Source organism: Rana temporaria, chromosome 2 (genome assembly GCF_905171775.1).
Source record: "Rana temporaria chromosome 2, aRanTem1.1, whole genome shotgun sequence".
In the NCBI taxonomy this organism is placed as follows: Eukaryota; Metazoa; Chordata; class Amphibia; order Anura; family Ranidae; genus Rana; species Rana temporaria.
Genome location: NC_053490.1, coordinates 413024171 through 413049000, shown reverse-complemented (window position 1 = coordinate 413049000; position 24830 = coordinate 413024171). Strand labels below are relative to the sequence as shown.

At 49.8% G+C, this 24830-nt stretch overlaps 1 protein-coding gene across 2 annotated transcripts in view; it reads right to left on the bottom strand.

Annotated features, from left to right (window-relative positions):
* The window catches only part of LOC120927471 (arylsulfatase D-like), a 49204-nt gene that overhangs the window by 9451 nt on the left and 14923 nt on the right, over positions 1-24830 (bottom strand). For both annotated transcript variants that reach the window (XM_040338169.1, XM_040338170.1), the window contains 4 exons: positions 24221-24641; positions 11858-11994; positions 11180-11314; positions 9886-10048 (listed from right to left, as the gene is read on the bottom strand). In XM_040338169.1, the coding sequence (XP_040194103.1) occupies positions 9886-10048; positions 11180-11314; positions 11858-11994; positions 24221-24641 (856 nt within the window). The remainder of the gene's footprint in view (positions 1-9885; positions 10049-11179; positions 11315-11857; positions 11995-24220; positions 24642-24830) is intronic.

The following is a 24830-nucleotide window of genomic DNA, read 5'->3' as shown; positions in this document are numbered from 1 at the left end:
CCAATTGAGCATGCATCTCAGTTGCTGGAGACAAAACTGAGGGGAAAATGCCACAAGAACAAGCAGGAACTGAAGACAGTTGCAGTAGAGGCCTGGCAGAGCCTCACCAGGGATGAAACCCAGCGTCTGGTGATGTCAATGGGTTCCAGACTTCAGGCTGTAATTGACTGCAAAAGATTTGCAACCAAGTTGGTCTGGAGCGTCAATCTACCCCGTAGGCTCGGTAAGCAAACTGAGTCTACAGATTTACAGGTGGTCATGTGCTGTCCGTCCAAAGTGGAGGAAGCCGGTCGATGGAGAACCTGTCTGAGGGACACCGAGCATGAGGCTGGTGTCGCAGGAGAGGCCTATCTGCTCATCGACGGACACTTCGTACCTGGGAGGCTGGAGGGTGGTCGCCTGTCAGTTATTGATGTAATTGAAGCTGTTTGAAGGAGATCCGGGTGCTGAATCCAGTTGAGAGGGATTTCGGACCGACATTGTCTCCACCTTTAATAGGGTCTGTGGCAGAGACTTTATGCAAAACATGGGGTGATATCATACAGGGCAACTCCAAGAAGTAGAGAAACCCTGAAGATATAAGAGGCTACTTTAGGTAGAGATGGACAATACTCAAAATGTAGGTATAAAATATAAAATATATTTATTGAAGTTTAGAGATTCCCTATATCAATAAAATCACAGCTGCATGCTACTATTAGCCAATCACCAAAGCTAGCTTCTAAATACCAAACCGTGTTACACCAGTAAACAACGTTTACTGTGTACGTGCAAACAATTAACACATAAGGACATAGACTGACATAAAACAAAATAAACAAAAACAGTCCGGACGCCTAAATGTCCGCACTTGTTGGGGTCCCTGACGGAAAACCTCCGTATGTCTGCATTAAATAATGACAATGATGTTATTATAGGGAGCAGGCCAACAAGTGCGTCCCAGTGGGGGATGAAAGGAGATAGCGGTTATGTAATGAATGATGTTAGAGCTTGAATACTGGTAACCAGATTGCTGCAATTGACCCAAAAACAATTGGTGCAGAGATGCTGTTAATAGCAGAGTGTCCTTCTGCATGTATATAGATGTAAATAATTCCAATTATTGCAAAACATGGCATCCACTGAACTGAAAGTCACGATAATTAGCAGTTTCCCTGTGTAAACATGGGTGATGTAGTTCAGTGGGTACGATTTGTATAGGTCTGCTGTAAAGTGTTGCTGCTGACCGAAAAGAACCATGTGGGTTAATTCAGTTGCCTTTTAGACATGAATGTCTTTGAAGGAGTACTCATAGCAGTACACAGCGCAATACTTGTGGTAAAACAACCGGCTCTCGGACAGCTATAGTTTCATTCCACCTTACCACTTCCGTAGTCATAGGAATCAAGGGCATCTCGATGGGTGCAACCTGGGCCCCAGCCTATGCTTATTTGCATTTGGGTCTCTGGGAGGAGGAGGATGTGTTCTGTCTCCCACAGTGCCTCATCCATGTTCATACATGGCTGAGGTACATAGATGATGTTTTAGTCATCTGTATGGCTTCATTGACCAACTAAATGTCAATGATCGCAATATACGGTTAACGTATACATATGACAGGACACAAATCTCTTTTTTGGACCTTAAAATAGGCCTAAAAAAATGGAAAAATTACAACATGCACATTTCGAAAGGAAACGGCGGCCAACACCTTATTGCAGGCAGATAGCCATCATCCACCATGGCAAAAAAATGGGATCCCCATAGGCCAATACATGAGGATTAAGCGAAATTGCTCAGAACCCTCCATGTTTAACATGGAGGGTAAGGAACTATATAAGAGATTCCGTGAGAGGGGCTACTCCCATAAACAAATTAAAAATGCTAAACGCAAAGCCGCGACACGCAGCAGAAGTATCTTGCTCCTCATGGATTCAAATGAAGCTGATAAAAAGAAAGAATATGGCCCAGTGAGACTTATTACTACATATGGCTCCTAATGGGGGAATTTGAGAAAAACATTGGAAAAGCACTGGGGTATCCTTACTGGCAACAAAACCTTGGCAAACATCGTGGGAGAGGGCCAGAAGATGGTATCTCGCAGAGCAAAGAATTTAGGGGATATACTTATCACGTCAGAATTTACTAGACAACAAAATACATCTTGGTTATCTGAGTATCCTTGGAGTGTGGGGATGTTTCCCTGCTCCAAATGCCAAATCTGTCCTTTCGTTGACAGGACCAATGTATTTAAGGATGCAAAGGGACAGAAAAAATACGAGATTAGAGACTTGATTAATTGCTCCACGGAGAGGGAAATCTATATGTTAACCTGTCCCTGTCAGAAAATATACATTGGGAAGACAAAAGGGCAATTACAGGTAAGAATAGGTGAGCATCTTAGGGACATAAAAAAAGAAAAAGGAGAGAGAGATCCTGAGAAATGTCATGAAAGTCCGGTCGCAAAACACTTTGCAGAACAACATCAGGGTAAACCGGACGGTTTGAAAGTAAAAGGCATCTACGTGCTTAAACTACCAGCTAGAAGAGGCGATTTTGACAAAATCTTATTACAGAAAAGTGGTGGATTTTCACTTTAAAATCTCTAGCGCCTCTAGGGATGAATGTGGAACTGAATATGCAATCACTTCTAGAATAAAAAGAAGCCTATATCCCATCGGTCCGTAGTGTTGGTATATATATATCTAGTAAATAACATTCTAGATATAATTATATCTATTTACCCAAATATATACATGATCTATAGTGTTGGTACCTATGTGGGTAATATCTTGAGATATGAGTCAATAACGACCCTATAAATAATGGTTATGTACCCCCGATATTTGAGGGGCAGCACTCTACAATATTTAGAGACGGTTGCTATTTATAAAATGGAAAAGATTGGCTCATGTGTAGAGGCATGACGTTGCCATCATCCCTTTATCAATGAAAAAATTGAATACCTCTGAGTAGGTGGGATTTTCGGGGCAACAAAAATTGTAAGTGACAACTAAGGTCATAAAAAAATACTGAATTTATTACAAAATTATTGACATACTAAATATCACAATATCAAAATACAATATAAAAACATCGTTCTAGAGAAGTACTGTGAGTCACCACATGCCCCAGGACAAGGCTAAGGGCAGAGATGATGCTTACGAACGCGTTTCAAATGTTTCAAAATGACATCCTTCAGGGAAAATTGTACAGTATAACTCTTCTAAAACATGAAAATAGAAAAACAGAGTAAATTACATGATCAGGTATAGACACAGGGGCACATATAATGCAGACACATTTGGGCATGAGGGGGAAAGGGCCGTGACAGGTTAATTGACCCAAGAGGGAGGAAAAAACCTCCACCATGAACTCACCCTCTCCTAGATAAGGAGTGCCTAGATTCCCCCAAGAGCCGTGGGTGCCCCAAGAAAAAAAACGCTGTGGTCAGACCGGATGACACATCGAGTGCCCGGAGGAGATCCCTCAGCTCTCAGAGCTCCAAAGCATAGGGGTGGACAAGAAGTGATATATTCCACTTTTTGGTCAGCAACCAGCAACAACACCGGCAATCCCAGCTAGAATGGCCAAGTATATATATAAACAATGCATCAGTAATTTGTCACTTATAAAAATAAGGAACAAAATAAAGAAAGGAGATAAGGACAAGGGATACACTCACCAATCCTAGAGGACAAGCCCCATTTGCTGAGAGTTTGAATAAACCGAAATTCCAAAAGGGGGTCCAAAAAGGCAAAAATACATAAACAAGACAAAGGCCATATAAACTCCCACTCCTTCAGGAGATGGGAGAAATGAGGAAGCTGCAACCAATCCCCCCTGACGTCCTTAAATACTCACCTGGATGGAAGTAATTGGCCCCTTAGCTAAAGATAATCCCCCTCAGCAGCTCGAATGGTGGCAAAATAATATGTGTATAAATCCTATATGGTTAGATGGTGAGATAGCAGGCATGATGAAAGGGAAGGAGCCGCCATTGCATCTCCTTCCCTGCAGAAAGATTGCGCATTGCAATTGCGTCACTGCGCCATGCGTCACATGACCCCAACACGTCGTCTTCGACCAAATGCGGCGCGACCACAGCGCTCGCCTCCGCATCATCAACGATGCGTCCGAGCCTCCTAGTGTCCGCACAGAAGGTACGGTCATGTGACCCAAGACAACACTTCATCATACACGACCCAGCGCGGTATGATAGCGGTACCCGTGTCCGCATCAATACTGATGCATCTGTGCTTCCAAAAGTCTGCACAAACAACAGGCGCCTATTTTCTAAGTTAGAATTTAAAATGAAGGTCAAAAAACGAAGGTCCCTCATCCCCACAGGGGACCCTCCAATGGATTGGGGTCCCCTGTGGGTATGAGGGACCCCCTCATGCCCAAATGTGTCTGCATTATATGTGCCCTTGTGTCTATACCTGATCATGTAATTTACTCTGTTTTTCTATTTTCGTGTTTTAGAAAGAGTTACACTGTACAGATTTCCCTGAAGAAGGATGTAATTTTGAAACATTTGAAACACGTTGGTAAGCATCATCTCTGCCCTTAGCCTTGTCTTGGGGCATGTGGTGACTCACAGTACTTCTCTAGAGTGATGTTTTTATATTGTATTTCGACAGGGGTCGACAAATCCCAGGAGCCAGGTCGCCATGGCGACTAGAAATAGGGCCCTGGCGACTTGGCTTGGAAGGGGGGGGCAAAAAAAAAAAAAATTTTTTTTTTTTTTTTGGTGAGCTGGCACCATCTGGTGGTGAGCCGTTGGTATTACAAGTTATTACCACCAGATGTGTAAGCTGGCGCCATCTGGTGGTGGCCGTTGGTATTACAAGTTAAGCATTACAAGTTAAACAGCAATTCTAATGTAATTTTTCACTATTTTCATTGCCATCTTCTTCCCTCTAACTAGAACCCCCAAACATTATATATATTTTTTATCCTAACACCCTAGAGAATAAAATGGCGATCGTTGCAATACTTTCTGTCATGCCGTATTTGCGCAGCTGTCTTGCAAGCGCACTTTTTTGGGGAAAGAATTACACTTTTTTTAATTATAAAATAAGACAACAGTAAAATTATCCCCATTTTTTTTTATATTATGAAAGATAATGTTACGTCGAGTAAATTGATACCCAACATGTCACGCTTCAAAATTACGTCCGCTCGTGGAATGGCGTCAAACTTTTACCCTTTAAAATCTCCATAGGCGACGTTTAAAAAACTCTACAGGTTGCATGTTTTGAGTTAGAGGAGGTCTAGTGCTAGAATTATTGCTCTCGCTCTACCAATCGCGGCGATACCTTACATGTGTGGTTTGAACACCGTTTACATATGCGGTCGCTGCTCATGTATGTGTTCGCTTCTGCGCGCAAGCTCGTCGCGACGGGGCGCGTTTTCTGGCTCCTAACTTTTTTAGCTGGCTCCTAGATTCCAAGCAAATTTGTCAACCCCTGTATTTCGATATTGTGATATTTAGTATGTCAATAATTTTGTAATAAATTCAGTATTTTTTTATGACCTTAGTTGTGACTTACAATTTTTGTTGCCCCGAAAATCCCACCTACTCAGAGGTCTAAAAAATTGTCATTGCTATTTATAAAATGTTCCCTGTTTCAAAATACAACGTAGAAATCCAGGGAGCATATATCATATATGATATTAGCAATGCACTATTCTATGAACTGGTCTTTAAATGTGCAATGACTATTTAATTTTATTTATTTATTTATTTATTTATTTATTTATTATCTTTTCTTTCTCAATTTTTTTCTTTCTCAATTTGAAATAACGGGTATGTAATGAAAGGCAGCGACTTAGGGTTAATGTCGCTGTCTTTATTTATGCCGGTAATACGTCAAAAGCATGTAAGGAATAAAAGACATATGGAATATTGGATCATCTACTTGTTAAGGGGACAAGACAACTACCACATAGGGGGGGAAATCCATTCGTCACTACTCCTGACAACCAGTAAGATTCATTGCTACGAGGAGCAGACGTGCACCAATGGAATATAAGGGAGCGATGCACGCCCCCTCCTCACCGTCCAGACGAAGCTACACAATTACGTTTGCAAAACGCGTTGACGTCATAGCTCCAGGACGCCACCTACTATTCCCCGGAACAAGGGGAAGACACATGGAGATACATAGCGGTCCGGCTTTGAGGCGACACCGCGCGGCCAACGCCCGTTATTAGGGCGAAAGGACAGCGTCCATCCACCCACCACCTAATAGGAACACACCAAGGTCCAGTATACGTCGGTGCTTGAGGCACGTCCCACTCTGCAAGCAGAGGATGCGCCAGCCCAGGACATTCCTATGACTACGGAAGTGGTAAGGTGGAATGAAACTATAGCTGTCGGAGAGCTGGTATTTTTACCACAAGTATTGCGCTGTGTACCGTCTCCTTTCATCCCCCGCAGGGACGCACTTGTTGGCCTGCTCCCTATAATAGCATCATTGTCATTATTTAATGCAGACATACAGAGGTTTCCGTCAGGGACCCCAACAAGTGCAGACATTTAGGCGTCCGGACTGTTTTTGTTTATTTTGTTTTATTTCAGTCTATGTCCTTATGTGTTAATTGTTTGCACGTACACAGTAAACGTTGTTTACTGGTGTAACACGGTTTAGTATTTAGAAGCTAGTTTTGGTGATTGGCTAATAGTAGCATGCAGCTGTGATTTTATTGATATAGGGAATCTCTAAACTTCAATAAATATATTTTATATTTTCTACCTATATTTTGAGTATTGTCCGTCACTACCTAAAGTAGCCTCTTATATCTTTGGGGTTTCTCTACTTCTTGGAGTTTCCCTGTATGATATCACCCCATGTTTTGCATATATGTTTTGGCTACGGCAGTGACCCAGCACAGAAGAAGTGACTACTCATAGGATCCCTAGATTTATCAATCAGCAATTCTACAGGGATATGTTCATCAGTCATTGGTTTTTCTGTGGCAGAGGCTTTAACCTGAAGTTTCGAGTGACACTCTGGCTGCTAGGTTGGTGAGAGAGGCCTATACAGGTGCACTATACCCACTCTGGCTAGAGTGGTGAAGAAGTTTTCTCATTGGAAGCAGGACTGTTTCCGCACCAGTTAACCCTGAATCCGCCATTTCTATTTCTTCTATGCCTTCACCTATTTCCACTTTTATCGTTTTTACCCGGCTGGGTAATAAAAGCTCAGAAAAGACACCTGTCGTGTGGACATTGACTTTATTACAGCTCTCATCCAGTACCCTAGACAGCGAGAAGACAAGAGGTAACATGCCACCCAAATCAAACCAGCAGCTCCTTCGGGGGTAGTGCTACAGCTACATATCTGACTGGGAGCCTGTCAGATTACTCTACAGTGATTCAGCTGGAACAAGCAAGTGTGTACAGGAGGCAAGTGAAGGAGACTGTACATAGACTGTATATAGGAAGATGTCCTTGAAGTTATTGTTGACGTTTTGCTAAAGTCAAGTGGGCATCCCATAACCTCCCATCCCTATCCAAGTTATTAGCCCTCAATAAATAACGAAGTCACGTACTGTTCACTGTGCTTCTGAGGAACCCTTAGGATCATAGGCTTGGGCTGTACACAGAACCTCAATGTCCACCTAAATTGAAATTAGCCCTGCCATCCAATTCTAAGCTCCATTCCCATCATTCACTTGTCAAGTGCCAGAACTTTAGTGCGAAGTAGAGCATCTGACACAGGGCCGGCCTTTGGGGTGTGCGGGCTGTGCGGTCGCAACATGGGCGCCTGGTGACCGGCACAGATTCTGACCGGCACAGATTCGGCGCCACCCCCCTCCACGACTAAATAGGACTTAGCGCCGTTAGCGGGCGAGGGGTGGCATGGCGTGGTGACAAGGAAGGCAGCGGCAGACCCACAGCAGGCTGAAGCCTGAGCCGTCGGCACACCCGGGACCCGGCCGCAATGAACCCCCTTCCCTGTGCAGCACCGCGGGTCTGATAAGTCTCGGCTGCCTGTGACTGCATCACAGTCACGCAGCTGAGCACAGTGCAGCCGCCTCCCCCTTTTCCGTCCTGTGCTGTGTGTGTGCAGCACGTGGCTCAGATGACCAGTTTGCCTGGTTTACAGGTCTGAAGGGGGGGTGTCTGTGTTGTAGGGGCCCTCTAACATTTTACAGTTGAATGACAGAAACAGGGTACAGGATGCTCTACAGGGACAAAGGGAATAATCTAAAGAATAACACTGATACTTGCAGCTTTTAAAACATGCTTAAGTACTGTTGTCACATATACAGTATCTCACAAATGTAAGTATGCCTCCCACATTTTTGTAAACATTTTATTATATCTTTTTATGTGACAACACTGAAGAGATGACACTTTGCTACAATGTAAAGTAGTGAGTGTACAGCTTGTATAACAGTGTAAATTTGCTGTCCCCTCAAAACAACTCAACACACAGCCATTCATGTCTAAACTGCTGGCAATAAAAGTGAGTGCACCCCTAAGTGAAAATATCCAAATTGGGCCCAAAGTGTCAATATTTTGTGTGGCCACCATTATTTTCCAGCACTGCCTTAACCCTCTTGGGCTAGGAGTTCACCAGAGCTTCACAGGTTGCCACTGGAGTCCTCTTCCACTCCTTCATGACAACATGGATGTTAGAGACCTTGCACTCCTCCACCTTCCTTTTGAGGATGCCCCACAGATACTCAGTAGGGTTTAGGTCTGAAGACATGCTTGGCCAGTCCATCCCCTGTGCCCTCAGCTTCTTTAGCAAGGCAGTGGTCGTCTTGGAGATGTGTCTGGGGTCATTAATATATTGGAAAACTGCCCTGCAGCCCAGTCACCGAAGGGAGGGAATCATGCTCTGCTTCAGTATGTCACAGTACATGTTGGCATTCATGGTTCCCCCAATGAACTGTAGCTCCCCAGTCCCGGCAGCACCAACATGCTTGACTGTAGGCAAGACACACTTGTCTTTGTACTGCTCATTGTTGCCGAAACACATGCTTGACACCATCTGAACCAAATACGTTTATCATCAGGACATGGTTCCAGTAATCCATGTCCTTAGTCTGCTTGTCTTCAGTAAACTGTTTGCGGGCTTTCTTGTGCATCAACTTTAGAAGAGGCATCGTTCTGGGACAACAGCAATACGGACCAATTTGATGCAGTGTGTGGCTATGGTCTGAACACTGGTAGGCTGACCCCCCCCCCACACCTCTCTGCAGAAATGCTGGCAGCACTCAAACATCTATTTCCCAAAGGCAACCTCTGGATATGACGCTAAGCACGTGCACTCAACCTCTCTGGTCGACCATGGCGAGGCCTGTTTTGAGTGGAACCTGTCCTGTTAAACCGCTGTATGGTCTTGGCCACCGTGCTGCAGCTCAGTTTCAGGGTCTTGGCAATCTTCTTATAGCCTATGCCATCTTTATGTACAACAACAATTCTTTTTTTTAGATCCTCAGAGAGTTCTTTGCCATGTTGAACTTCCAGTGACCAGTATGAGATAGTGAGAGTGATAACACCAAATTGAATACACCTACTCCTCATTTACACCTGTGATCTTGTAACACTAACGAGTCACATGACATCGGGGAGGGAAAATGGCTAATTGGGCCCAATTTGGACATTTTCACTTAGGGGTGTAATCACTTTTGTTGCCAGTGGTTTAGACATTAATGGCTGTGTGTTGAGTTATCTTAAGGGGACAGCAAATTTACACTGTTATACAAGCTGTACACTCCCTACTTTACATTGTAGCAAAGTGTAATTTCTTCAGTGACATGAAAAGATATAATAAAATATTTACAAAAATGTGAGTGGTGTGCTCACTTTTGTGAGATACTGTACATATGCATACATTTTGCTAAAATATAATAGTAGTATAATGGTTTATTTAAATATCATACCTGTCTTGGGGCAGAATGCCTCCACCAAGCTTAGTTACAGTAGTGAATATATCCATTAGACTTGTCGGCTTATCAACAGAGGTATTTGTAGGAAGAATACCCGGCCAGCGAAGTATTCCTGGTACTCGTATTCCACCTTCCAACCCACCCATACCTTTACCACCTGGAATGTACAGATCAAAACAACACCTATAAATTATACATGACCAATAAAAATATAGCTGTAAATAAAGCTGTCTTAAAAAAATAGAAACTATTAAAAATATAACATTTCATTATTTACATTACTTTGGCTTTAGATATCTCAGATTGATGTTGTACAGTAATAAGCTTGATTCACACAGATGGGGAGCAGGGCTGGCCTGTGTAGTCCAATCCAATAGAAGAGCTATTGTAGCTCAAATTGCTGAAAAATGTAATGCTGGTTCCTATAGAAAGGTGTCAAAACTGCATCCCAGTTTGTTGTGTATGGGGCTGCCTAGCTGAAGAACAACCAAGCTGCCCATACTGACTTGTGCCTGCACCCAAAAGCACCTACAATGGGCACAAAGCATGAACTGACCTGTATTAGACTACAGAGCGATGGAAGAAGGTGGCCTGGTCTGATGAATTTAAGAATGGTATGAGGAACACAACAAAGAGTTTGAGGTATTGACTTCTAAATTCTCCAGATTTCAATCTAATCGAGCATCTGGGGGGTGTGCTGGAAAAACAAGTTAGATCCATGGAGGCCCCACCTTGCAGCCTGCGGGTCTTAAAGGATCTGCTGGTGACGACCTGGTGCCAGATACCATAGCATACCTTCAGAGGTCTAGTGAAATCCATGCCTCAATGGGTTATGGTAGATGGTTATAATGTTATGGCAGATCAGTGTATATATAGCAATAGGAGGTTGGACTTGAGGGTTGTTGATCGTGGGAGTTGAAAAGGTCATACACGTGGAGATGTGATATTGCAACAAGAGTGGGTTTACCCCTTAGCGGGACCCTGAAATGGCATTTAAGGTTGAATCCATACTACTTCTGGCAAAACATGGTAGGGGGCATGATCCGGAGAGTGGCATTGACTGAGGCTTTCACATGTATACATCCATACCGGGATCAGCTATGGTGAGCAGTAGTCTTATGCTTAAATGTCCATTGCTCACTGGAGTTTTTCTTATGCAGGCATCCCTTCTATCTTGAGTGCCAACAGGGCCTTAGCCTGGTGCGGCACCACCAAGCATATCACTACAGTAGCTTCAGTACAGCGCATCTTTTTAATAAAAAAAGAATGAAACAAAGGATTAGATTACCTCTATAAATTCCATTGTGGCCTTTCAGATGAGGACTTCCTTCCATTCCTTCCAAATATGCCCCATGGTCTGACGTAAAGTAGGTAAACGTACTATTCACTAAGCCTTCTTTATCAATGGCTTCTAGGATTTCCCCTTGAATGTCAAAAAACACTTATAACTTTTGTATCAAGTTAGCTAATAAAGCCACAAAACAAAAATGTAATACATCTTGCCAGTCCTTACCAAATGTGGTGGCTGCATTAGTTTACTAGCATGTCACTTTTGTTTTCACTTAGGCTAGGTTCTCACATTTGGACATGAATCCCACTTAAACTGGTGACATATGTGAACCTGGCCTTAATGAAAAGATCTCTCTGGCCCAACATACCTTTTTAGTACTGCCCCCCCAGCACAGTCCTCCAATGTTTTTAGCTATGAGGGGACCAACTTTTAGGTGCATTGTAAGATGGAACAGTAAAGCACAACCATTCTAGTAGAGACTGCATTTTAATGAGTACATATACCCTCGTGTTCATATAAAATAAAATAAAACAATTACACATAGATGCAAAGTTAAAAACAAATAAAATTACATATATTGATAAGACTATTTTAATTACTTTCCCTATTTCTAAAAAAATAACATTAAAAGAATATACAGTACATTTCTTTTAAACGGGGCAGAGATTAACTTACCAATCATCCAGTCCATTTCCTCTATATTGTCTCCATACAAATCATGTTTACTTCTTCCTCTAAACTTCTTAGTGGTATAATAAGGAGTGTGTGTATGCAAAAAAGATACAAACAGTAGAAAGGGCCCATTTTTATTCCTAAAAGAAAAAAAAATTGTAAATGTAACTTTTTGGACTTAAAGTGCATCTGACATCAAAACCTTTTTTTTTTCATTTTTTTTGGATTTCGACAGACTCACCCGGGACATCCCCGAACCATCTTATGTCTAAAATCATCCTATGTTCACTAGGGGCATAGGATGACTGAGAAATGATATTTTGGACTACATGAGATGGGATTATTATCCACAATATATTCCAGGATATCTGTAAAGATCTATTTACTGTTTGTTGATTCTGAACTCAACGGGTTAATTGTAAGAGTGACTCATTCATCATGTTGGGACACATACTGTTAGATGCTAATTGACCCTGTTATTGTGTAAAGATGTCCTGTGTTTACACTTATGATAATGTGTATTGTATAGCAGATGAGGGGAGACGGGACGTCTACTCTGAAATGTCATATCTGAGTCGCCTAGTGTGGGTAAATGATTAGTAAATTAGCTCATGTTAATTTATGTTCTGGTTACCTCCTCTTTAAACTGTATATATGGTTGCATTCTTGGTTCTATTAAACACACCGGCCCGGATTCAGATACGAGTTACGACGGCGTATCTCCGGATACGCCGTCGTAACTCTGAGTGTGCGGGGTCGTATCTATGCGCCTGATTCTTAGAATCAGTTACGCATAGATTTCCCTAAGATCTGACCGGCGTAAGTCTCTTACACCGTCGTATCTTAGTTGCATATTTACGCTGTATGCTAGGTGGCGCTTCCATAGATTTACGCAAGGAATATGCAAATGAGGTAGATACGCCGATTCAGAAACGTACGTCCGCCCGGCGCATTTTTTTACGTCGTTTACGTGAGGCTTTTTCCGGCATAAAGTTACCCCTCCTAAAGCAGCGGTAAGTCATGTTAGGTATGGATGTCGGAAACGAACGAACAGCGCCGTATTTTACGCTGTTTGCGTAAGTCGTTCGCGAATAGGGCTGTACGGAAGTTACGTTCACGTCGAAAGCATTGACAGTTTGCGGCATAATTTGGAGCATGCGCACTTGGAAACGTTCACGGACGGCGCATGCGCCGTTCGTAAGAAACGTCAATTACGTGGGGTCACAAGTAATTTAAATAAAACACGCCCACATCATCCACATTTGAATTAGGCGGGCTTACGCCGACACATTTACACTACGCCGCCGTAACTTAGGGCGCAAGTTCTTTCTGAATACGGAACTTGCGCCCTAAGTTACGGCGGCGTACTGTAGTGTATCTGAGATACACTATGCCCGCCGAAAGATACAAAAATGTATCTGAATCCGGGCCTCCATGTTTAGCACACAAACAAGTCTCGTCTTGTGGTGTGTTGAGGGCAGCTGGAATATCTGATATCTATATCCAGACTGATAGGAAGCGGTATATGACAGAAGCACTCAAGCGAAGTGTGGGACAAGCAGTGAGTGGTTTTAAGGGGCAGGATGCTAGTGACATCACTCCCCTTATATGGATACATGCTTATATTAATCAATGACAGATTTTAAAATAAAAAGATCTGCCTTCAAGCTCCATAATGTAAACTTGTGCATATGCTGTGGCGATACCCCAAATTGCATCGATAGTGAGAGTATGTAAAGCTTATGTTCCACACATGTTTGTTTAGATCTCAAAATAGCCTTGCTAGGGATTGGATGGGCCAAACACCCCCCTGTTCGGTTTGCAGCAGGACTCCCGAACAGGGGAAATGTTCTAACCTGAATGGCAAATCCCATTGAAGTCTATGGAAGCCAAACAGAATAAAGTGCCCATTTTGAAGGCTTATATGCAAGCAATTGGCCATAAAAGGGGTATGGGGAACTGGGTACTGCCCTCGGGGACATGTATCAATGCAATTTTTTTTTGTAAACAATTGTTTCAGGAGCAGTGATTTTAATTATGCTTAAAGTGCAACAATAAAAAAAAGAAATTCCTTTAAATATAGTGCCTGTGGGTCCCATTAATGTGCCTGTAAAGTGGCGCGCCTGTAGCATGCATAAAACATGCTGCAGCAAAAATGAAATTTCTAAAGAAAAAAAAAAAAAAAAGAGTAAATTTCCATTTTAAATGACTCGTGGTTAGGGTTGAGCGAACCCGAACTGTAAGGTTCGGGTTCGGTACGGACTTTGGGTTTTTCCCGAACCCGGACCCGAACCCGAATAATTGAAAAAAGTTTGGGTCCGGGATCGGAGTTCGGGGAAAAAAAATGCGCGGAGGTCCCCGCAAATTCAATAACCAGACCCTTTAGGTCTGGTATGGATATTCAGGGGAACCCCGCCGTCAATTTAAAACAAAAATGACGTGCGGTTCCCCCTAAATATCCATAACCAGACCCGTTATCCGAGCACGTTGACCTGGCCGGCCGCAGAAAAGAGGGGGGAGAGAGTGCGGCCCCCCCTCTCTTGAACCGCACCAGGCCACATGCCCGCAACATGGGGAGGATGTCCCCATGTTGATGGGGACAAGGGTCTCATCCCCACAACCCTTGCCCGGTGGTTGTGGGGTTATGCGGGCGGGAGGTTTATCAGAATCTGGAAGATCCTGACCCCCCCCTGTGTGAAATGGTAATGGGGTACACTGTACCCCTACCATTTCACAAAGGAAGTGTAAAGTCTTGTAAAAAAAAACACACTGACACCGTAGAATAAAGTCCTTTATTAATAAAAAAAAAAAAAACTCCAGCGGTGAGAAATCCACTCGTTCCCGGCTTCCTGCGTTGTCCTGATCCTGCGACGGCTGCGGGTGATCTCCAGCGATGAGAAGATCCTGCGGCGGGTGATCTCCGCTCCGGCGATGAGAAGATCCATCCATCCAGCGCAGCAGCATCCCGGACCTCCTCTCACCGCTGGGCACAGCCCAGCGAATGAGCGGCTGAAGCTGTGACATTTCTTATATAGAGGAGGCAGAGCCACCCGTCACGTGACCCCGCCCCCTCTGACGTACCCTCTGCTACGTCACTGGGGAAGCCCAAGAAGAGGAAAGCCCTTGGGCTTACCCAGTGACGTAGCAGAGGGTACGTCAGAGGGGGCGGGGTCACGTGACGGGTGGCTCTGCCTCCTCTATATAAGAAATGTCACAGCTGCAGCGCGTCATTCGCTGGGCTGTGTCCAGCGGTGAGAGGAGGTCTCCGGGATGCTGCTGCGCTGGATGGATGGATCTTCTCATCACCGGAGCGGAGATCACCCGACGCAGGATCTTCTCATCGCTGGAGATCACCCGCAGCCGTCGCAGGATCAGGACAACGCAGGAAGCCGGAAACGAGTGGATTTCTCACCGCTGGGTTTTTTTTTTTTTTATTAATAAAGGACTTTATTCTACGGTGTCAGTGTGTTTTTTTTTTACAAGACTTTACACTTCCTTCGTGAAATGGTAGGGGTACAGTGTACCCCATTACCATTTCACACGGGGGGGGGTCAGGATCTGGGGGTCCCCTTTGTTAAAGGGGTCTTCCAGATTCTGATAAACCTCCCGCCCGCATACCCCCACAACCACCGGGCAAGGGTTGTGGGGATGAGACCCTTGTCCCCATCAACATGGGGACATCCTCCCCATGTTGAGGGCATGTGGCCTGGTGCGGTTCAGGAGAGGGGGGGGGCCGCACTCTGTCCCCCCCCTCTTTTCTGCGGCCGGCCAGGTCAACGTGCTCGGATAACGGGTCTGGTTATGGATATTTAGGGGGAACCGCACGTCATTTTTGTTTTAAATTGATGGCGGGGTTCCCCTGAATATCCATACCAGACCTAAAGGGTCTGGTTATTGAATTAGCGGGGACCTCCGCGCATTTTTTTTTCTAAAAGTCCGTGTCCCATTGACTACAATGGGGTTCGGAGTTCGGGTTCGGGTTCCCAAACCCAAACTTTTTTTTTAAAGTTCGGGTTCGGACCCGAACCCGAACATCCAGGTGTCCGCTCAACTCTACTCGTGGTTACAATTACCAGCACCCGGCTATAAAAAAAAAAATTTACAAAATGGGCTTGGGGTCCCCCCCCCAGTCCAGGAGGGGGAATCCTCTCAAAATCCACACCAGATCCTTATCCGAGCATGCAGCCTGGCAGTTCAGGAAAGCCCCCCCCCTCTTGAACCATACCAGGCCACATGCCCTCAACATGGTGGGGTGGATGCTTTGGGGCATGTTGATGGGGACAATGGCCTCATCCCCACAACTGTGGCCAGTGGTTGTGGTAGTCTGCGGGCAGGGGGTTTATCGGTATCTAGAACAAGGGGGTCTCCAGATGCCCCCTCATGTGAATGAGTATTGGGTACATCGCACCCCTACCCAGTCACCAAAAGTGTCAAAAGTAATAAAAACAAGAGACAAGTTTTTGACAATTCCGTCAGTAAAAAATAGTGTCCCTCAATGTAAATCCCTTGTTAATCACGCCGACCGCGGCCCCGAAAAACAGAAATGCTCCACCTCCTGGGATGTCCTCCCCCCGAATGCCTGCTCTGTGCTTTGACATCTCTTATATAGGTAAGAGGCGGGACCACCTGGCTGCATCACCTGCACCTGTGGCACCACCACTTCTGACATCACAGACTGGTGCATGCTGGGCATGTAAAGTCACAAGGGGGCATGGTCACCAGGTGATGTTGTCAGGTGGCCCCGCCCCTTACATATATAAAGAACTGTCAAAGCGCAGAGGAGGCATTCAGCTAGAGGCCGTCCCATGTCATTGATGATGAATTTACATCGAGGGATACAATTATTCTTTTTTTTTTAATAAAGGATTTGTCAAAAACTTGTCTCTTGTTTGTACACTTTTTTGGTGAATGGGTAGGGGTTTTATGTACCCCATGCTCATTCACATAGAGGGGGCCAGGATCTGTGGGCCCTCTGCCCCAAGGCACCCACCCCCCCATGTTGAGGGTATGTGGCCTGGTATGGTTTAGAAGAGGGGGGCACTTGCTCGTCCCCCTTTCCTGACCTGCCAGGCTGCATGCCTGGATAAGGGTCTGGTATGGATTCTGAGGGGACCCCACACTGTTTTTCTTTTTATATTTTGGCTGGGGTTCCCCTCCAAATCCATACCAGACCCTTAGGGCCTGGTATGGACAGGGGGGGGGGGGGGTGTTTGGCGAATGTAATGAAAATAGTACTTTACACATCTACATGTAATTTTATGCTTTTTTTTTTTTCAAGAAAGACCCTATGTAGATGATCAATAATTTTTCTCTACAGCCACATGCATGTACTCTTAGAAGCAAGACAGTTATGTCAACCTTCGAAATTACACAAGGGTATTTTTGTATGTGTTTGTGTGTATGTGTTGTCAAATCTCCCAAAAAATGTATCCTCATAGGAAAACTGATGGCTTTTTTCTGATTCTTTTGAATATGTATATACCAATTTACACAATTAACAGACTAATGTGTTTCATGAATCCTGATAACCTGGATTTATAATCCACATGAATGTGTTCAATTTGGCAATCTGAATGCACATATTCTGGAGAAATGGACACAGAAAATATTAGGGTTACCCAGTTTTCTAATGTAATGGATGGATCCACTTACAGTGCATCCGGAAAGTATTCACATCACTTCAATACTTCCACATTTTGTTATGTTACAGCCTTATTAAAAAATAGATTGAATTAATTATTTTCCTCAAAACTCTACAAACAATACTCTATAATGACAATGTAAAAGAAGTTTGTTTGTAATCTCTGCAAATTAAAAGAAAACAAAAAACGAAGCAAATCACATGTACATAAGTATTCACTGCAGTGGCGGAATTATCAGGGTCGCAACAGTCGCACTTGCGACTGGGCCCTGTCCGCCCGTTTGCCCACGTGAGGTGCCTGCCTGCTGCCCGCGTGAGGTGCCTGCCTGCTGCCCGCGTGAGGTGCCTGCCTGCTGCCCGCGTGAGGTGCCTGCCTGCTGCCCGCGTGAGGTGCCTGCCTGCCAGCCAGCCGCGTGAGGTGCCTGCCAGCCAGCCGCGTGAGGTGCCTGCCTGCCAGCCAGCCGCGTGAGGTGCCTGCCTGCCAGCCAGCCGCGTGAGGTGCCTGCCTGCCAGCCAGCCGCGTGAGGTGCCTGCCTGCCAGCCAGCCGCGTGAGGTGCCTGCCTGCCAGCCAGCCGCGTGAGGTGCCTGCCTGCCTGCCAGCCAGCCGCGTGAGGTGCCTGCCTGCCAGCCGCGTGAGGTGCCTGCCTGCCTGCCAGCCAGCCAGCCGCGTGAGGTGCCTGCCTGCCTGCCAGCCAGCCGCGTGAGGTGCCTGCCAGCCAGCCAGCCAGCCGCGTGAGGTGCCTGCCAGCCAGCCAGCCAGCCGCGTGAGGTGCCTGCCAGCCAGCCAGCCAGCCGCGTGAGGTGCCTGCCAGCCAGCCGCGTGAGGTGCCTGCCAGCCAGCCAGCCAGCCGCGTGAGGTGCCTGCCAGCCAGCCAGCCGCGTGAGGTGCCTGCCAGCCAGCCAGCCAGCCGCGTGAGGTGCCTGCCAGCCAGCCGCGTGAGGTGCCTGCCAGCCAGCCAGCCGCGTGAGGTGCCTGCCAGCCAGCCGCGTGAGGTGCCTGCCAGCCAGCCGCGTGAGGTGCCTGCCAGCCAGCCAGCCAGCCGCGTGAGGTGCCTGCCAGCCAGCCAGCCGCGTGAGGTGCCTGCCAGCCAGCCAGCCAGCCGCGTGAGGTGCCTGCCAGCCGCGTGAGGTGCCTGCCAGCCAGCCAGCCAGCCGCGTGAGGTGCCTGCCAGCCAGCCAGCCAGCCGCGTGAGGTGCCTGCCAGCCAGCCAGCCAGCCGCGTGAGGTGCCTGCCAGCCAGCCGCGTGAGGTGCCTGCCAGCCAGCCAGCCAGCCGCGTGAGGTGCCTGCCAGCCAGCCAGCCAGCCGCGTGAGGTGCCTGCCAGCCACGTGAGGTGCCTGCCAGCCAGCCAGCCGCGTGAGGTGCCTGCCAGCCGCGTGAGGTGCCTGCCAGCCGCGTGAGGTGCCTGCCAGCCGCGTGAGGTGCCTGCCAGCCAGCCAGCCGCGTGAGGTGCCTGCCAACCAGCCAGCCGCGTGAGGTGCCTGCCAGCCAGCCAGCCGCGTGAGGTGCCTGCCAGCCAGCCAGCCGCGTGAGGTGCCTGCCAGCCGCGTGAGGTGCCTGCCGGCCGCGTGAGGTGCCTGCCGGCCGCGTGAGGTTCCTGCCAGCCAGCCGGCCGCGTGAGGTGCCTGCCAGCCAGCCGGCCGCGTGAGGTGCCTGCCAGCCAGCCGGCCGCGTGAGGTGCCTGCCAGCCAGCCGGCCGCGTGAGGTGCCTGCCAGCCAGCCGGCCGCGTGAGGTGCCTGCCAGCCAGCCGGCCGCGTGAGGTGCCTGCCTGCCTGCCAGCCAGCCGGCCGCGTGAGGTGCCTGCCTGCCTGCCAGCCAGCCGGCCGCGTGAGGTGCCTGCCTGCCTGCCAGCCAGCCGGCCGCGTGAGGTGCCTGCCTGCCTGCCAGCCAGCCGCGTGAGGTGCCTGCCAGCCAGCCAGCCAGCCGCGTGAGGTGCCTGCCAGCCAGCCAGCCAGCCGCGTGAGGTGCCTGCCAGCCAGCCAGCCAGCCGCGTGAGGTGCCTGCCAGCCAGCCGCGTGAGGTGCCTGCCAGCCAGCCAGCCAGCCGCGTGAGGTGCCTGCCAGCCAGCCAGCCAGCCGCGTGAGGTGCCTGCCAGCCAGCCAGCCAGCCGCGTGAGGTGCCTGCCAGCCAGCCAGCCAGCCGCGTGAGGTGCCTGCCAGCCAGCCAGCCAGCCGCGTGAGGTGCCTGCCAGCCAGCCAGCCGCGTGAGGTGCCTGCCAGCCAGCCAGCCGCGTGAGGTGCCTGCCAGCCAGCCGCGTGAGGTGCCTGCCAGCCAGCCGCGTGAGGTGCCTGCCAGCCAGCCGCGTGAGGTGCCTGCCAGCCAGCCAGCCGCGTGAGGTGCCTGCCAGCCAGCCGCGTGAGGTGCCTGCCAGCCGCGTGAGGTGCCTGCCAGCCAGCCAGCCAGCCGCGTGAGGTGCCTGCCAGCCAGCCAGCCAGCCGCGTGAGGTGCCTGCCAGCCAGCCAGCCAGCCGCGTGAGGTGCCTGCCAGCCAGCCAGCCGCGTGAGGTGCCTGCCAGCCAGCCAGCCGCGTGAGGTGCCTGCCAGCCAGCCAGCCAGCCGCGTGAGGTGCCTGCCAGCCAGCCAGCCAGCCGCGTGAGGTGCCTGCCAGCCACGTGAGGTGCCTGCCAGCCAGCCAGCCGCGTGAGGTGCCTGCCAGCCGCGTGAGGTGCCTGCCAGCCGCGTGAGGTGCCTGCCAGCCGCGTGAGGTGCCTGCCAGCCAGCCAGCCGCGTGAGGTGCCTGCCAGCCAGCCAGCCGCGTGAGGTGCCTGCCAGCCAGCCAGCCGCGTGAGGTGCCTGCCAGCCGCGTGAGGTGCCTGCCGGCCGCGTGAGGTGCCTGCCGGCCGCGTGAGGTGCCTGCCGGCCGCGTGAGGTGCCTGCCAGCCAGCCGGCCGCGTGAGGTGCCTGCCAGCCAGCCGGCCGCGTGAGGTGCCTGCCAGCCAGCCGGCCGCGTGAGGTGCCTGCCAGCCAGCCGGCCGCGTGAGGTGCCTGCCAGCCAGCCGGCCGCGTGAGGTGCCTGCCTGCCTGCCTGCCAGCCAGCCGGCCGCGTGAGGTGCCTGCCTGCCTGCCAGCCAGCCGGCCGCGTGAGGTGCCTGCCTGCCTGCCAGCCAGCCGGCCGCGTGAGGTGCCTGCCTGCCTGCCAGCCAGCCGCGTGAGGTGCCTGCCAGCCAGCCAGCCAGCCGCGTGAGGTGCCTGCCAGCCAGCCAGCCAGCCGCGTGAGGTGCCTGCCAGCCAGCCAGCCAGCCAGCCGCGTGAGGTGCCTGCCTGCCAGATAGCCGGCCGCGTGAGGTGCCTGCCTGCCAGCCAGCCGCGTGAGGTGCCTGCCTGCCAGCCAGCCAGCCGCGTGAGGTGCCTGCCTGCCAGCCAGCCGCGTGAGGTGCCTGCCTGCCAGCCAGCCGCGTGAGGTGCCTGCCTGCCAGCCAGCCGCGTGAGGTGCCTGCCTGCCAGCCAGCCGCGTGAGGTGCCTGCCTGCCAGCCAGCCGCGTGAGGTGCCTGCCTGCCAGCCGCGTGAGGTGCCTGCCTGCCAGCCGCGTGAGGTGCCAGCCAGCCGGCCGCGTGAGGTGCCTGCCTGCCAGCCAGCCGGCCGCGTGAGGTGCCTGCCTGCCTGCCAGCCAGCCGGCCGCATGAGGTGCCTGCCTGCCTGCCAGCCAGCCGGCCGCGTGAGGTGCCTGCCTGCCAGCCAGCCGCGTGAGGTGCCTGCCTGCCTGCCAGCCAGCCGCGTGAGGTGCCTGCCTGCCTGCCAGCCAGCCGCGTGAGGTGCCTGCCTGCCAGCCGCGTGAGGTGCCTGCCTGCCAGCCAGCCGGCCGCGTGAGGTGCCTGCCTGCCTGCCAGCCAGCCGGCCGCGTGAGGTGCCTGCCTGCCAGCCAGCCGGCCGCGTGAGGTGCCTGCCTGCCTGCCAGCCAGCCGGCCGCGTGAGGTGCCTGCCTGCCAGCCAGCCGGCCGCGTGAGGTGCCTGCCTGCCTGCCAGCCAGCCGGCCGCGTGAGGTGCCTGCCTGCCAGCCAGCCGGCCGCGTGAGGTGCCTGCCTGCCTGCCAGCCAGATAGCCGGCCGCGTGAGGTGCCTGCCTGCCTGCCAGCCAGATAGCCGGCCGCGTGAGGTGCCTGCCTGCCTGCCAGATAGCCGGCCGCGTGAGGTGCCTGCCTGCCAGCCAGCCGCGTGAGGTGCCTGCCTGCCAGCCAGCCGCGTGAGGTGCCTGCCTGCCAGCCAGCCAGCCGCGTGAGGTGCCTGCCTGCCAGCCAGCCGCGTGAGGTGCCTGCCTGCCAGCCAGCCGCGTGAGGTGCCTGCCTGCCTGCCAGCCAGCCGCGTGAGGTGCCTGCCTGCCTGCCAGCCAGCCGCGTGAGGTGCCTGCCTGCCTGCCAGCCAGCCGCGTGAGGTGCCTGCCTGCCTGCCAGCCAGCCGCGTGAGGTGCCTGCCTGCCTGCCAGCCAGCCGCGTGAGGTGCCTGTCTGCCAGCCAGCCGCGTGAGGTGCCTGTCTGCCAGCCAGCCGCGTGAGGTGCCTGTCTGCCAGCCAGCCGCGTGAGGTGCCTGTCTGCCAGCCAGCCGCGTGAGGTGCCTGTCTGCCAGCCAGCCGCGTGAGGTGCCTGCCTGACTGTGTGGTTTGTTCCGCCGCGGAGAGGGGGGCTTTCGCCCGCTGAGGGGAGAGAGAGAGAAGGCAGAGGCAGCCCAGCATTGAGAGACTGTGTACCGCCCCGTCCCCGCCTATCCAGAGACAGAGAGAATGAAGGGAGGTGCGGCGGACACTGAAAAACACCTATTGAGTGAAGGTGGGGGAGGAGCTCTCCCCTCTGCGACTGCATCGACTACCTGTCCCATCTACCCATGAGGCAAGGCATTCCTGGAGGAGGCACAGTGACAGATTTCTGAGGGGGAATCGATTGATTGCTGGTAAGTCCTGTCAAGTGCCATTTTGCACTGCAATCGATCCCATCCCCCCACCACCACAGATCTCATCCCTATCCCCCCCATCATCACTACAACAGAGGTGATAAAGGGATGAGATCAGTGGTGGTGGGGGGATGGGATCAGTAAGAGGCAGAGGTGGTGGTGGTTTGAGGATGGCACTACCACTGCCACCGCTACCACCCCCTTGAGTACCACTGCTACCACCACCACTGCCCCCCACAACACTACTGCTGCCACCCCCAATACCACCTTTGCCACCCCCCTCAACACCGCCGCTGCCACCCCCCTCAACAGCACCGCTGCCACCCCCCCTCAACACCACCGCTATTATCCCCCCTCAACACCACCGCTATTATCCCCCCTCAACACCACCGCTATTACCCCCCCTCAACAACACCGCCGCCACCCCCCCTCCCAACAACACCGCTGCCACACCCCCCTCAACATCTACTGTCATAGTACTTTCTGACAAAGCACCTTGAACGGCATATATATAATTTGTACACATTTTTTTATTTGCTAAGCTTAGGGTTAAAAAAAGGGGAGTATGTGACTCGTATAAATTGTTGAATACAGGCTGTATTCAGGTGTTTAAGTCTGAAAGCGAGAGTAATTTAAACTCATTTGGTACCTTTCTTACCTTCTATCATTTTCTTCAGGCCATTCTGCCGGAGACAGATATTTTACCAGGACGTAACGTATAGGTAGATTCACGTAGGGGCGCCTAACTTTAGGACGGCCAAGCCTAGTCTTTTTAGGCTACACCGCCGTAAATTAGTTAGGCTAGTAGTGATTTTCCAACCACTTACCTGCTAATCTACGGCGGCGTAGCCTAAACCGAATGGCCGTAAGGGAGCCTAATTCAAATGACTTGTTTGGGGGCGTGTACTATGGAAATGAGGCTTGACCTCACGTTTTTCGACGTTTTTGCGTACTGCGCATGCGCCGGGCGACTACATTTCCCAGGGCGCATTGCGGCTAAGTACGCCGTACGGCCCTATTGATTTAGACGCGGACGTAAACGACGTAACTCGCAGACGACTTACGCAAACGACGCAAAAAATTCGAAACTCGCGGCGGGAACGGCGGCCATACTTAACAATAGTTAGTCCACTAGAGCATAGCTCTAAATTTAGGCGGCCTATCCCTTACGGAAACGACGTAACTCGACGGTGTAGGCCCGGCGTACGCTCGTAAATCGTCGGGAATCGGCGTATCCCCTCATTTACATAATCTACGCTGGCCGCAATGGACGCGCCATCTAGCGGCCATCAGGAACATTGCAAGCTAAGATAGAACGGCGCAAGCCGGCCTATCTTAGCTTTGTTTAAGCGTATCTCTGTTTGAGCATACGCTTAAACAAACGCCGGCGTAGATTCAGAGTTAGGTCGGCTTATCTGCAGATAAGCCGGCCTAACTCTTTGTGAATCTACCTAACAGTGTTTTGTCCATGGAGGACAGCCACACCAGCAGCATATACTCAACCTCTCTTGATTGACGATGAGGAAAACTACCCATCATTTCCAGGCATGGGGAAGACTGTGACAAATGATAGACTCACATAAAGTAGGAGGGAGACTTCTCTGGCTTGTGCAAGCTCCAGAATAGAGCTTACACAGGGCAAATGCTTTCTCACTCATGACAGTTGAATGGAGCAGGAGAGGAAAAGAAGAAAAAAGAAAGGAAGGATTTGTAGCTTAAGGCACCATCAATAAAGTGAACCTGTTGCTTTGCACTTCAAAGACAAAGAACCGATCCACTTTAAATATAAAATTCTAAAACCTATACTGGTGCTTTATTGTAACAATATTATGTTTATTCTTACCTGGTAATAAATGCTTTGGCCTCCTCAACTATCTGGCTAACTTTTAACTCCAGGTCCATTGGTTGTTCGACAACGTCAAAGTTTCTCATTAATATGCAGTTCCAGTGTGGTAGAAATGCGAGGGCTACATACCAATATAGGAAAAAAATTGAACCAAAAAATGCAAAAATAAAAAGCTTCCAGGGAATAACGATCAGATGTAAAAGTTTGATAACTAGTAATGTAAGCACAGTGATGGTGAATATCTGTGCATAAAACTTTATTTTTTTCTTGTCATTTAATAGCACTTCACTTGGTCTTGAGGCTTCACAATCATTAACAAGAGTAAAAGGAGTACCAAAAAAATAATCAAAGCCGTGATTTAATGGATGGTGGCAAAAGTCATTCCTTGATTCACAGTTTACACCTAAGTGCCACTTTCCTGTTTCAAAACAAATAAATTAAAAAATAAATAAATGAATTATTTCCGATTTGTTAGGACAAGACAAAATAAAAAGATGAATGGTCATCTCTCGCCTCGACTACTGCAACTCTCTCCTCATTGGCTTACCTCTAAATAGGCTATCCTCACTTCAGACCATTATAAATGCTGCTGCCAGGCTCATCCACC